The 14,373-nt window shown below is 54.3% G+C and overlaps 4 protein-coding genes across 4 annotated transcripts; 2 read left to right on the top strand and 2 right to left on the bottom strand.

Moving 5' to 3' along the window:
• Window positions 1–1,035: 1,035 nt before the first annotated feature.
• B0H18DRAFT_952330 (uncharacterized protein) lies at window positions 1,036–2,675 on the bottom strand (the record flags this gene model as incomplete). Its single annotated transcript, XM_048042095.1, has 4 exons — window positions 1,036–1,416; window positions 1,459–1,793; window positions 1,853–2,429; window positions 2,484–2,675. 4 exons carry the CDS (start codon window positions 2,673–2,675, stop codon window positions 1,036–1,038), a joined length of 1,485 nt encoding a protein of 494 aa, XP_047897485.1.
• Window positions 2,676–3,751: 1,076 nt separating this feature from the next.
• Window positions 3,752–5,917, bottom strand: B0H18DRAFT_1115869 (uncharacterized protein; the record flags this gene model as incomplete). Its single annotated transcript, XM_048033329.1, has 9 exons — window positions 3,752–3,801; window positions 3,854–3,949; window positions 4,000–4,017; window positions 4,076–4,307; window positions 4,365–4,480; window positions 5,204–5,293; window positions 5,344–5,361; window positions 5,418–5,652; window positions 5,711–5,917. 9 exons carry the CDS (start codon window positions 5,915–5,917, stop codon window positions 3,752–3,754), a joined length of 1,062 nt encoding a protein of 353 aa, XP_047897484.1.
• A 991-nt stretch (window positions 5,918–6,908) lies between these two features.
• Window positions 6,909–7,751, top strand: B0H18DRAFT_952328 (uncharacterized protein; the record flags this gene model as incomplete). The annotated part of the gene is made up of 1 exon (XM_048042094.1): window positions 6,909–7,751. The coding sequence occupies one exon, from the start codon at window positions 6,909–6,911 to the stop codon at window positions 7,749–7,751; it is 843 nt and encodes a 280-aa protein (XP_047897483.1).
• A 1,753-nt stretch (window positions 7,752–9,504) lies between these two features.
• On the top strand, window positions 9,505–11,451 carry B0H18DRAFT_952327 (uncharacterized protein; the record flags this gene model as incomplete). Its single annotated transcript, XM_048042093.1, has 7 exons — window positions 9,505–9,562; window positions 9,611–9,940; window positions 10,117–10,146; window positions 10,210–10,275; window positions 10,327–10,486; window positions 11,005–11,333; window positions 11,387–11,451. 7 exons carry the CDS (start codon window positions 9,505–9,507, stop codon window positions 11,449–11,451), a joined length of 1,038 nt encoding a protein of 345 aa, XP_047897482.1.
• Between the last annotated feature and the right edge of the window lie 2,922 nt (window positions 11,452–14,373).

Below are 14,373 nucleotides of genomic sequence, written 5' to 3'. Positions count from 1 at the left end.
GCCGGCCATTTTTTGCCGAGCACCGGCTGTTTTCGCCGGCCGGTGAAGTAGAAGCTTCGGCCGGTCAATCCAAAGCTTCGGCCGGTGAAGAAAAGCTTCGGCCAATGAAGTGAAAGCTTCGGCCAGTGAGAAAAAGCTTCGGCCAGTGAGAAAAAGCTTCGGCCAATGAAGGAAAAGCTTCGGCCAATGAACTAAAATGCCCGGCCGATGTTTTGAGATGTCCGGCCATTTAATTTGGCTGGTGGCAGCTTCACTAAGCCCCTTTAAAATGTGGGAACACTATGTTGGGCTCCATTAGTGATGGTCTTACATATACAATCATTCAAATCACACTCTGTATCATAATACAATAGGCCGAAGGTTTTTGAATGCCCTCAGCCAGTGTTTGCATGGCTGGCCAGTGAGCTAACAGCTCAGGCAATGTGATAGGGCATGCACTGTGGATATATAATACATTCTACTAGTAGGCTGTTCTAAGGGAGTATGGTCTATTGTTGACTGGCCCAGCCAATACTGGGTCACAATACTGTTGCCCGGCCGGACCGTTACCAATGGATGGTGCCACTGCCCGGCCGGACCGTTACCAGTGTGGAGTGCTAGATTATATGGCCCGGCTAGCCTGCTATCAATGTGGAAAAATGGTCCGGCCGCTCCGTTGCCAGCTAGAGATGATGCAACCCGGCCGGTCTGTTATTAGCCAGGGAGCATGTGCTCCGGCTGGCCCATTGCAACTGGTGAACTATGCACTCCGGCCGGCCCATTACAAATGAAGGATCCCATTTCCCGGCCGGTTCGTTACCATAGGAGAAAGAGTATCCCGGTTGATCTGTTACAATTAAAGCCCCTTATTGCCCGGCCGGTCCGTTGCCAGCAAGACACTAAATGGCCCCCCTGTTCAGACAGAAAATAGGTGCCCTAGGGATACACCGGCCGGACCGTTTGAACTGGTTTGAGATATGCTCGGCCGGCTTGTTTGAAACCAGTCCGGCCGGCCTGTTTGCAACAAGGAAATCACAGCTCCGGCCGGAGGCGGCTCTACCGTTTGCAACGGTCGAAATGCACTCCGGCTGTACCGTTAGTATCGAGTAGGTACCACTGAATAATGTGCTGGAATCGCCGTTCACCCAGGGAAAAGTTGCGAGCGAGTATCGCCAGCTCCTCGGCAGTGTAGGGGTAAGGGGCAACCGACTTGGACGTACCCAACGCACTCCTCATTGTCTGGAAAGAGGGCCAGGCGTCGCCACGAACGACCTCAATGTCGCCGACGTTCTCGGCATTGCTGGGGTTGTCGGCGCGAGATGCCTCATCTGTCGCGTCGGCTCTCTGCTCAGATCTCCCGGTGTAGACGCAGTCGACCAAAGCCATGCGTTCAGACTGTCGTATGAAGATCCATGAAAGCAGCTGCGACATGAAGATCTGTATGAGGCCACGGATCTCGTATAGGCGTCAGATACGTACCGTCCCGTGAGCATCGCTGAGGTTCTTCAGCCACGACACTCGGAACTCCGGCTGAGCCCTAAAGTGCGACCCATGTCGCGTCATCGAGAGGACCATGAGGAGCATGTAGACGTTCATGATGATCCATGACATCGACGAGTTGATATTCAGCTTCAGCTTCGACAAGGTGAGCGACTGGTGCTTCTTCATGAACTCTGCCATTCCGAGGTCTGCTAGGATGCTGCGGATTCGGTTCAACTTCTGGACCAGCGACTCTTCCTCCGTCTCCGAGTGTTGAACCTTGGACTCGTTGCGCGACAGATGATCCGCAAGCTCTTCATCCGACTGAATCTTCTCTGTAGCGGTGGCGACATTTGTCAGAAGACATGAGGACAGCTTAACATAGCGGGCTTACTGAGGTCGTACAATCGCACACCCCACCATCGTACCTCCTCCATCCGACGTTCGAGATCATCCATGGTGTCTAGATCGACATCATCACTCGACGACTTCGCTCCCTCTGATGCCGCTATGGACACGCCATCGTCATCCTCTGTCGCCATTCCACGTCGCTCTCTGAGCTCCTTTCTCCATTTCGCGTACAGCTCGTTTGCGGTCCGATATCGGTGTTGTCCAGCAAGCGCGAGTACCGACCGAGGCTCCACGCTGTCTTGGAGGTCGAATTCCGGAAGGTCCGACCCGAGAAGCTCACTCCCGACAGGGGCTGGATCGCGAATGAGGTCGCGCGTGGCCACGGCGAATATCAGGTGAGAGTCGGTTTGGAAACCATGAGCGTGACGGTTCGTGATGTTCGCCTTCAGCCGGGACATGGCTCCCCTGTCGAGGGGCCGATCGTTGTACATGCCGAAGCGGGGAACGATAGCATCCGTCTTCGTCTCGATGATGTCGAACTTCATCGTCCCCAGAAACGCATCGCGTGCCCTCCTATCCAACTCGAGCCGCCTCGCCGGGCTGATTTCGTCCCACTCGGTCTAGGTAATATCCCTCAGAAAACATGGAATCGATGGAGAGCAGCAATTACGAACGGTCATCGAGTCCCAGAGTTTGCTTTCCTCCTCGCTAATGTCCTTGTCTCGCGCGCGGCTGTCCTGCGGAATCTCAGTGCCACCCGCGACGTTTCGTGCTCCCTTCGCTGTCGCATTCTGCGCTTTTTTGCCGCGCTTGTTGGTGCGCGACCGCTCGCTGGTGTCTTTGGCTTTGCCACGGGCAGAAGGCATTGTGAGGGGCAGCGAGTAGGGGGGGCAGTGGGGCTGGGGGCAGTTCGGCGTCAAGAGATAGTGTCGTGGTGCAACAGAGGAACGACGCCAGTGATTGTCGGACATGCCTGCCACACAGGAGGCAGGCAGTGTTACCAAGAACCGGGCTGAGGCATGTGACTACTGGCCGGGTGCAGAAGTGATCTAGAAATTCCCTTGACCGGGAGCAGTCACATCCGAAACGAATCTGTAATGCGATCTCACTGCTTGTGCGGTACTTAAAAAGCCCTCGCTATGTAGATAAAACAATGTGATCCTGGCAAATAAATCACACTACTTTGATACAAGCACACAATCTTCCAAGGTGTGCGTTTTCACTGCAGAGGGTGGAGGCGGTCATATATCCACGTATCAGAGGCTTACTGAATCAAAAGATCCCCGATCGATCACGATCGAAAGTCTTGACGGGAGAAGTCACACACAATATCCACTCAATCAAATGATTCTGATGTTCCTCATTCCACTCCGACGTGTCATGTTTGCGTGTCGTGCGATGTATGTTCTGTGCGACATAGCTGAATACAATGGCCATTCAACATGAGAATGACTCTCATGACGCATTGTCCGACCTTGCGACACTGATTAGTTCCATCCAGGCTTGATACGCGCCGGACAGCGCTCCGACAGATACGCGTCACCACCAAATGGCGTGCTCAGGCACAGTTCCACTCCAAAATCACATGGTCTACCTTCATGACAGGTAAGTTACCCGAGCCTTCCGGAAGAGCGTGTCACTTGATTCAACCCAAAATCTGCGGTCGAATTGATAGACCGGGCGGCTGCGCTACGTCGGAGTGTCGCCTAAGGCAACGGAGGGCACCTGGTGGCCCCTCTCAGTGTCGGAATCCTCCAGGGTATGTCGGGGTGGTACTACGAATGTGAAACGACATGGTGATGAATTGCTGTATCGTCTTTGAACGATGCATACCGACACAACGGATTGTAGATGGAAAGTGGGGCGAATTCGACATCGACAGAAGCGCGCCAGGTATTTAGACTTGAAGGTTTACTACTGCAAGCTCATCCACCCATTTCTTTCAGTCAATCAACTCGCCGACATTGTTTATGTCGCTGTCCTCGTCGTCGTCTACACATCGTAAGCTTCAGGATATCATGAGGAACACTGTCCGTGGACATACCCAACGTCATGTCCTCTACGTAACGTCGGATCTGAGCGATCGTTTCCATGGCTGAGGGCATGTACAGGTCTGTAAGCTGGACTGGGTCAGGTAATGCTGATACGGAATTAGCAAGTGAGCACGAAATTTTGGACGGAGGTGCGTACATGCCAGGCGTGAATTCACTGAGATCCCGCCAGATGTTAGTACGAAGCCATGAGAATGGAAAGTAAGGCAGCGTACACATCCAGCGCAGAGTAATGGCAGCACCGGCCCGGCGGCATATGACGTGGTCAGCGTTCGGAGCGATGACCTCTGGCTTGAGTCCCTTGTGCGACATCAAGAATGCCATGATGTCGTGAGTGTCGCGGGGAATGGCGGGGTCGTAGGTGATCCACTGAAACATGGCAAGCAGCAGGACAGGGAAGCTTTCTTTCTGTTCCGATCGCATGAGCGACCGCATCCATCGGGGTGTCTGCGTGTCGGACGGTTCAGTCTTGCGATAGACAGAATCGTCGGACCTCCGACTTACGAGGATGTGGCAGCGGACCAACAACTCGAAGTTGAGGAAGTCCAGTGGACTGTTGAAAGCAGCCCACAGTGTGCTTTCGAGGCATTGAAGAGCGTCCGCATCCCACGCCTCTGGAGCTGGAGGGGGGTCGGTGAACAGACTGCCGCTTAACAGGACGTCGTTGCGGAAACGGGGCGATTGGCGTCCACGGGGGGTCAAGTTAAAGATGAGGTAGCGAAGCTGGGATATGTCACAAATGCCAACCATGACACCAGGACGAAGAATGTAGGGGGAATGAATGTGGACGTCGTCAGGAATTCTTCGTCGTTAAAACACATGGATGGGGCCATCGGATCTTGTCCCGACAGTTCTTTGAAACGGGCTCCGACCCGACCCTCGGGTGCTCCGATTTAACCTGGATACGAATGATCGTATCCGCATGCTGATTAGTTAATGATTACTCAAGCTCCCCGACATCTCGGCCGTCGTCGGGGGCTTTCAGACCGTGGGCCCCCCTGTCTATGTTTCAACGACTTAGAAGATCCACGGTTTATGAGCAACTACTGAGATTTCCTGAAGGTATAACGATTACGGCGACACACTCTCTAAACGACACATGCCAATCCGACAGATAGTGCGGCGACAGTCGGACAGATCCAACGTTGACAAGCGCACAAACCTTCCTGCTGCTCAAATACGTAAATACCACATTTCGGCGGGGATACATGGCTACCAGTCACAGACATTGTCGCTCAGCCCATAATCTCGTCGCTACTATCTGTTTCGCTATCCTCCTCGTCATCTAGGAAGCATAAGTTTGAAGGTGTTATGAATACCTCGAAAACAATCTGGGCACATACCAGTCTCAATGTCCTCTATAAAACGTCGGATGTGAGCAAGTGAACCTAAGCTCGTGTACAAGTCTTTAACCCGGCCCAGGCGAGGCAAAGCTATTGTCGCATTAGCAAAGTGGGACGGACATTCACACGTAGATACGTACACGCCAAGCGGGAGTTCACTGAAAGCCAACATACATGTCAGTACAACACCGCAGGTATGCAGAGGACACCGTACACATCCAACGGAGAGTGATATTGACGAGGCCTCGCATATATACTTGAGGGTTGGCTTTCAGGTCGATAACCTCTGGCTTTAATCCCTTGTGCGACATCAAGAATGTTGTGATATCGTGAGTGTCGCAGGGAATGGCCGCCGGGTCGTAGGTGATCCACTGAAACATAGCAAGCAGAAGGACCGGAAAGTTCTTTTGCTGTCCCGAACGCATGAGCGACCGCATCCATCGGGGTGTCTGTGTGTCGGATGGTTTAGTCTTGCGATAGACACAATCGTCGGAGGTCCCGACTTACGAGGATTTGGCAGCGAACGAACAGCTCAAAGGCTGGCACGTTCAAGGGACTATCGAAGAGTGCCCATAGCGTGTTTTCGAGGCGTTGCAGAGTGTCGGCATCCCACGCCTCTGGATCTGGAGGGAGATCGGTGAACAGTCGGCTGCCCGTCACGATCTCATGACGGGGACGGGGAGATAGATTTCCTGGGGGTGCCAGTAAGGACATGATGCCCAGAACAAAGTCGACAGTGCAAGGTCCAACCATGGCAGCAGCTCGGAGAGAGTGGGGGGTGAAGTGATATGGACCTGGTTGGAATCACGCTGTCGTTAAAAGTCAACGACGGGGGAAACCGGACGTTGGCCCGACAGAGCCTGCTGCACCTCGAGGCTCGCATCCAGTGATCTCCAATTGATTCCGGTGATTGTGTCGGCATACCGATGGGTGGATGATGACGCAAGGTCGCTGACACACCGGCCATCTTCTGAGAGAATCACAAGGTGCGTCCGATGGCCTATAAATAAGCGACAAAAAAGACATAGAGTTTGATACAACCGATGTGCCTTTCCTGAAGCCTTCGAAAGGACTACTGGAGTTTGTTTCTATGCATGATCTTACAAGTTGACGCCATTGAATGCGGAACCTGGCAGTGGGTTCACCAGAACAGTACATCTCGACTGAACGGATGCTGCAACGAGGGTATGTCTTTACGAATGACAAGCGTTCAGCAAGCCTCAACCGACTCCATCATGGGTTTCTGTAATGACTACTGTCAGACGTCACGACACAAGCTACGGTAATAGAGATGGGACTGGATATCTCAACTGTTTCTGTCCATTGGTAGCTGAGGTGAATCATGTAGCTATTGACACTCTAATGTTAATGGGCGCATCGATTGCGAACGATGTGGTCCACCTCAGACACACTGCGACAAGTCCCATTGTGGGAGGGAATTCAAGACAACCATTTTCCCTGTGTGGACCCTAACCCTATCACATGGTTACCACGACGCAGTACTTGCGGATGAATCGTTCATGAAAGATACAGCACTATCGGCTTTATCGTCCATGAACGATGTAGCACTGTAGGATAAATCGTTCACGAACGACGTAACACTGTCGTATACAACTGCAGTGCTGTCGGAGGCATCGATCATGAACGATGCAGCCGACTGTCGCATACATCTGCAGCGATTGTAGCCGGCGGTGCTGTATCGTTCATGAACGATGCATCCGACCTGTCGCATACATCTGCAGCGATTGTAGCCGGCGGTGCTGTATCGTTCATGAACGATGCATCCGACCTGTCGCATACATCTGCAGCGATTGTAGCCGGCGGTGCTGTATCGTTCATGAACGATGCATCCGACCTGTCGCATACATCTGCAGCGATTGTAGCCGGCGGTGCTGTATCGTTCATGAACGATGCATCCGACCTGTCGCATACATCTGCAGCGATTGTAGCCGGCGGTGTTGTATCGTTCATGAACGATGCATCCGACCTGTCGCATACATCTGCAGCGATTGTAGCCGGCGGTGTTGTATCGTTCATGAACGATGCATCCGACCTGTCGCATACATCTGCAGCGATTGTAGCCGGCGGTGTTGTATCGTTCATGAACGATGCATCCGACCTGTCGCATACATCTGCAGCGATTGTAGCCGGCGGTGTTGTATCGTTCATGAACGATGCATCCGACCTGTCGCATACATCTGCAGCGATTGTAGCCGGCGGTGTTGTATCGTTCATGAACGATGCATCCGACCTGTCGCATACATCTGCAGCGATTGTAGCCGGCGGTGTTGTATCGTTCATGAACGATGCATCCGACCTGTCGCATACATCTGCAGCGATTGTAGCCGGCGGTGTTGTATCGTTCATGAACGATGCATCCGACCTGTCGCATACATCTGCAGCGATTGTAGCCGGCGGTGCTGTATCGTTCATGAACGATGCATCCGACCTGTCGCATACATCTGCAGCGATTGTAGCCGGCGGTGCTGTATCGTTAATGAACGATGCATCCGACAGTTGTAGGATGCATCGTTCACAAACGATGTAACACTGTCGCATACATCTGCATAGCTGCAGATGTATGCGACAGTGTTACATCGTTCGTAAACGATGCATCCTACAACTGCCGGCTTCATCGTTTATGAGCGATACAGCACTGTCGGCTACATCGTTCATGAACGATACAGCACTGTCGGCTACATCAATCATGAACGATGTAGCACTGTCGGACACAGGGCTCTCGTCGCAGTGATGTCGGAGATGTCTGCTCGCTGTACATGAATATTATGTATGTTGGGTCGTGTCGGACCATAGATCGCTGTAAAGTCGGGATATCTTGGGGCAAAAAATCCGTACCCAAACCCATGTTACTCCAATACGTCGAATCTGCGCTGTTTTTCCCCTGTTTCATCGGGTTTGGTACCTGTTTGGAGGGTAAAACCCAACATTCTGTAGGCAAAAGTGGTGCTACCCGGACCCTATCCCAACCTGTACCCCCTTTAGAAAACACTATATAATGTCGTCGGTCGGCGCGACTGGCCTCAACCTGACGTGGGCCAACATCATGATCTTCATCGTGAGTATCCCCCTTATCTCCTTGTCGTCTGCTCACACCTTCTAGGACACTACGTGGTCCGCGCAGGAGGACGAGCAGGCGAAGGGGCGCATCGTGCGCATGGGCCAGCTCAAGGCCTGCTACGTGTACTACCTGGTTCTGCTCGGGAGTACTGACGTCTTCCTGCACAACCTCGCCTACGCCAAGCTGCTCATGCACGAGGCATTCGTCGAGTCCGATTTTGCCCTGCGTAAGTCGTCCTTTTCTCATCTTGTCTTATCTGACCTTCATGCCTCCACAGAGCGAGCGCTCTCGGGCCTCATCGGCAACGTCGTCGCGGACCTCATCGACGATGAGGCCGAGGAGGTCGACGAGGAGGACGAGGAGGAGTTCGAGGACGAGCACCCCCAGGAGGAGGAGCCCACCCCCAAGGCCAGCAAGTCGAAGGGCAAGGGCAAGGCCGACAGGAAGGGCAAGGGCAAGGCCGCGCCGAAGTCTGCCGCCATCGTCGAGTCCGAGGACGACGACATCGTGGAGGTCTCCGCCCCGAAGAAGTCGGGCAAGAAGACTGCCACGACGACCGCGTCCGGGGCTGCGTCGACTTCGGCGGCCTCCACGTCCCAAGTCGCCCCGCCGAAGATGACGAAGAAGGCCCAGAAAGCCGCCGCCGCCGCCGCGAAGAAGGCCGAGAAGGAGAAGGAGAAGGCCGACAAGGCGGCCGAGAAGGAGAAGGAGGCGGCGAGGAAGGCTAACCTCAACAGCTGCGCCGCCGGCAGCGCGAGGGCTATCAAGGCCGCGAGGTGAAGGCGAAGAACGCTGCCAAGGCTTCCGCGCAGGCTGCCGCAGAGGCTCTCGAGGACGAGGTCGAGAAGATGGCCGCGATGGCCGCAACGCCGACGCCACCGTCGTCCCGCTCGCCGTCTCCGTCGACTGGCTCCGCTGCCGGCCCCGCCCCCCGCCCCCTCACACTCCCACTCCGCCGCTGCCATCGTCCTCCCGGTTTGTGTTCCCGCCCCTCCCGTCCCCTGCTCGCGTCGTCCCCCCGCCCTCGCCGTTCTCGCCGCAGCACCACCACCTGCACTCTCCCGCCGGCCCATCGTCTCCATGGCGCCAAACCTCTACCGTCCCCCCTCGCTCGGCTGCAAACCCGCCCTCCCTCGACGCTGTTGCTCAGCAGTTGCGTGAGGTGTCCCTCCACCCCGCCCCGCAGCAGGCCGCCGCCCCCGTCGTCGACAATGAGGACGCCATGGACGTGGACAACGCGCCCCTCCCGGGTGCTGGCTTCACGCAATCCAGCCCTCTCAGTAAGTCCTTACCCGTCTTCAAAACACCTTGTGCTGACTTCCTTCTAGGCACCCCCGCCGCCAGCCCCTCTGCAGGCTTCATGCAGTTCGACCAGGACGAGCAGGACGAGCACGAGCAGGACGAGCACGACCAGGACGAGCACGACCTGGACGAGGGCGAGGGCGCGTCTGCCGCTGGATCGTCGTCTGCTGCTGGACCGTCGAACCCGCGCAAGCGCAAGAACTCGTCCGCGCTGGATGAGCCCCCTCGTCGGACGATGCGCAAGGCCCCGATGGTCGAGCGCTTCACTTTCACCAAGGTCAGCGGCGGAAAGGCAACCGGCAAGCCGACAACTTCTGCGCGCAACGTGAAGAGCGGCTCGAAGGGCAAGAAGGGTGGTAAAAAGTGAGGCCTTCGTCGTGTCGCGGACTCGTATATACTGTATCATCTGTCGCATTCTCATCTGTACACGTCGGACTTAGTTTTCTTTTTTTCTTGTACTACTCGTTACGCAGAATGCAATGCTTCTCATACATCAGTGTGACTTGAATGGGTACATTGGCAAGATAAGCAGTTGTAAGTAACTACGGAAAGCTTAGCAATTGTAAGTAACTACGGAAAGATTAGCAATTGTAAGTAGCCACTGTTACAACGGGCAGATACGCAGCTCTAAGCAACCAGTCACTACCCCCAGCTCGGGTGAACCGGCCAGGCTGGACGGTGAATGGGTACGGTTCGTCGAATGAAAGGCCGGGCATGCGATGTGTGCGTCCGCGACGCACAGCGCGCACGGGCAGCAACGGGCGCGCGGCACGGCGTTGTGCGTCCGCGACGCACAGCGCGCACACGCCGGACGACGCACGTGAGGCGCGCGCATGGCCTGCGGTCCGGCGGTGCACGTGCCCGGGTGCAGCTCCGCTCGCGCCGGCCGTCGCGTGGGCGTTGTGCGTCCGCGACGCACACCTGCCCGCGCGACGCCCAAGGCTCTCAGCTCCGCAGCAACCCGCGCACTTGCACCGCCGGACCGCAGGCCATGCACGGACCTCACGTGCCTCGCCCGTCGTGCGCCTGCTGTGCGTCGCGGACGCACAACGCCGCGCCGCACGCCCGTTGCTGCCCGTGCGTGCTGTGCGTCGCGGACGCACACATCGCATGCCCGGCCTTTCATTCGACGAACCGTACCCATTCACCGTCCAGCCTGGCCGGTTCACCCCACTCTCCAATCCACCCACACCAGTCCATCGCCCTGCCCGCCCGCTCTGGGAAATCTTGGGCGTCTATAGGGTTAAGCCGGCGCTTACTAGGGTTAAGCCGGCGCCAAGGCACCCTGGGTCGTCTCAATTGTCCCCATAACCTAGCCCGACCCTGACCCCGAACATTGGTGGAAAATCCCCTATAATGTCAGGTAAGTGGCATTAATACTAACCTTCTAAACGTCGAGTCTATCTCAATGTTGGTCCAGCACACTCATCGATGAGCAGCAAGTCTCGAGATCGAAGGATAAGCAAGACGTCGCTGACGATGGTAGCCCTGGCGAGCAGTTCATCGCGTGGAGCGATGTAGAGGTCGGCGACACTAAGGCCACCGGAACGAAGGCTGCAAAGCCATCGTCAAAGCTGTCGTCTTCGAAACCGACATCGTCGAAGCTGTCGTCTTCGAAGCCGACATTGTCGAAGCCGTCGTCATCGAAGCCGACATCGTCGAAGCCGACATCGTCAAAGCCGCCGTCGTCAAAGCCGCCGTCGTCAAAGCCGCCGTCGTCAAAGACGACGACGTCGAAGGCGCCTGAGGGTAAGTGCATCACTGTCAATAGTATGTGTGTACAATGAACGATTGTTCCCCAGTCGAGCCTCAGGTCAACGAAGAAGAAGCTGGGCGTGAGGCTTCCCACGTACTCTCCGACGCCTGAGCACAACATGCCAAGGTAAGTATCTTCTCAATCTTGTACATCCTGGATCAGCGCCTGAACAATCGTCAGACTATCTACTACAGCATCTACACAACTTCCTCGTCTCTATAGTCAATCGCTGTATCGTCATCTCGCCGTGTCGCCGTCCATGTCGCCGTCCGTGTCGCCGTCCGTGCCGCCGTCCGTATCTCCGTCCATATCGCCGTCCTGCCATCCGTGTCGGCATTCGTCTAGCTGTCCGTCTCATTTCTCGACATTCTCTCGACATGAGTGACATGTTGCTGGTCACTGGTCACTGGTCAATCATCAGTTGTCGTTCGTAAGGCGGTTAGGTGATACATTTTTTATGTTGCTCTGTAATGTTGTATAACATGCTCTGTACTGCTCTAACAATCACCTATGCTGTGATGTCATGCGCAGTGCGCAATAATATTATTGATTTCATCTCAATTTGGGTTCCAATACTTGTGGAAGTTGCCCACTACGACAAGACACAGATTTCTTTGAGAGCCATGGAGATTCAAATGTTGATTGACAATGTCCACATGTCTTGAAATAAGCACATTATCATGTACGTCTTGCAAGCTCATCAAGACATGTAGAGTAAACCTACATCAATAGTCTGAAGACACAAAAGATATCTTAACTTCAAGCATAGGCTCTCTTGTGCAGGTACTTCAAGCATATGACTTGTCTTGCCAAGTACTTTATAGATTTCAAGACATGCAGTACTTAGAATACTTGTCAAGACAAGGGAGTTTTTCCTGATGATGGCGCGAACGCGGGTTAATGCACGCTGAGATTCATGCTGCGAGGGTGAGACGTTTAATGCTCAGAACGTGAAAATGCCTTCCTCACCCTTCCTCACCCCATCCTCACCCTAAGGATTGGTCAAAAAGCCCCTATAATGATTCTGCCAGCATCTGGTGATGTCTCGTGGTTTCGTACTGAATTGCTTCTCGTGCCGACAACACAGGGACTCGTGTTCAATCAATCTGCTCCGTATGAGAGCTCCATTATCAAACAAGCCATACGGGCATCATTCTTTGTCTCCACGCAGTATGTTAAGGTCGGTTTGCAGAACGGAAATTTGTTAGTCTCCTCGTATGCTGCCGTGCCCTCTGAGAGCGAGATACCACCGACTATGTTGGCATTGTGCATGACAGCGGTACATCCGATATTCTACGTGACTCGTTGACCCCCTATATTGTATTTAATCTCGAATGTTCATCAGGTTGAGTCAATCATATCCGATCATCATCTGAAGCTCGCAAAGGTGTCGGACTTCAATGCCACGAACACAGAGATATATCGGGACCACCTCGTTCGTCTCGTCGGACTTCGCCGACAGAGACCAAAGCATTACCATCGGATCATGCATGAGCTATTCACAGCTGTGACGTACATATCTGTGTGGTCTTATAGCTATATGCTGATATTCTATTATTTAGATCTGGACATACTCTGCAAGGCATGTCACAAGGTACATCGAACGGAGAAGGCGTCAACTGGAGCCATATACCCGATGAGTAGAGGATGTAGTACAGTACAAGTTTACTACGAGTCGTGCTGGATGGATTCTCAGAATGGGAACATAATACTTCATAATGCATCTAATGTTCTCCTATACTCGTATGTGCCTGTGCGAAGAATATGTTTTGGAGCTTCAGAATGAGTCACTGAACACATAGAAATTGCGGAGCCCTGCCAATAACATCACCGCATTCGGTATTCTTATCTACTTATTCGCAACTCGACTTTTGGACCATAGCGAATAGACCACTACTAGGGCGAACAAGAGAACTGCGACAATTACTCGTTCTTCGCAGTAATAAGCAGATATTCGTTGTTATTCGGAATTGAGGGTTTTCCTGATGCTACTCGTCGGGTGAGACACGCATGAGCCCGATGGTTTGATAGAGCGTCCCTGGGCTTTCAACGCCCATCTCCCTGTGCATAACAGCCGCCGTCGGGGATTCTCAGTCTCCGCTGCCGAGAGGGAGAGGTTCTCTTGCCTTCGATGTGAGCTAACTCACCAACAGTCAAGGTAAAACTGCCAATATGCATCATCGTGATATCGGCCGTGATGGTGTTCAATGAAATGCTTCTATCAAACGCCGCGCACGGAAGCGACACGGCTCACAGGGACGACTGAGCGGAAAAGGCAGGTGTCGGGCATACCTGGGGACGTTGAGCAGCCTGGCGTCGCGCAGAAGGAGGGATCACTGCTCACTTCAGCAACCGGGGGCTGTTCTTGCGCGCATCGTCCTGAGCTCGGCTTGTACGCACTACATATACCGTTGGTGTCCGGTTAGGTACGGGTTGGATGATTGGGAACGATGCTTCTCCAGAAGCTATCGGCGGTCGCACGCGAAATCTGTCAGGGGCAAGGAACTGACAAGTACTCCGGTAGTCGAAAGCGTCCCAGGTCCATGGTGTCCATCAGGTCACCACGGTGAAGACGACCGGAACCCCGGAGCACACGACGGCCTGCTATGCATCGACCCAGCGTTTGCGTCTATTGCTCGGAGCAAGCATGCTGGGATTCTGTTGCGACGTCTGTTTGTTCTGTGTAAAAAGTCTGCAAGTCCGCGGTATCGTGCATCACTGTGAGTGGCAATGCCGTGCGTTACGCAAGTACTTGCGAGCATCGCAGACGAAGCCTCAGCCTGGCGTTGTTGGAGGCGTTCGGTAGAAGCGACGCGAGCACAAAGCATCATTGTCTGTTAATTATGATCTGCGAGCGAGCGATGTTGTGGTGGTGGACGGCGTTGTAGCTCGGTTCAGGGATGGTTCGGAGACGGACGCGTCGAATGGGGACAGCGACAGTCGCATGTCACGTGATGCGCGATAGGCGGGCGGCGACGTTGGTCGCTCGAGCCCGCCGCTGTCGTCGACGTCCTCCTCGCCTTATGCCCCCCC

Source organism: Fomitopsis serialis (genome assembly GCF_022376445.1).
Source record: "Fomitopsis serialis strain Sig1Antser10 chromosome Unknown B0H18scaffold_10, whole genome shotgun sequence".
Classification (NCBI taxonomy): Eukaryota; Fungi; Basidiomycota; class Agaricomycetes; order Polyporales; family Fomitopsidaceae; genus Fomitopsis; species Fomitopsis serialis.
The sequence above is the reverse complement of the archived record's forward strand: the minus strand, read 5'-3'. Positions and strand labels throughout refer to the sequence as shown.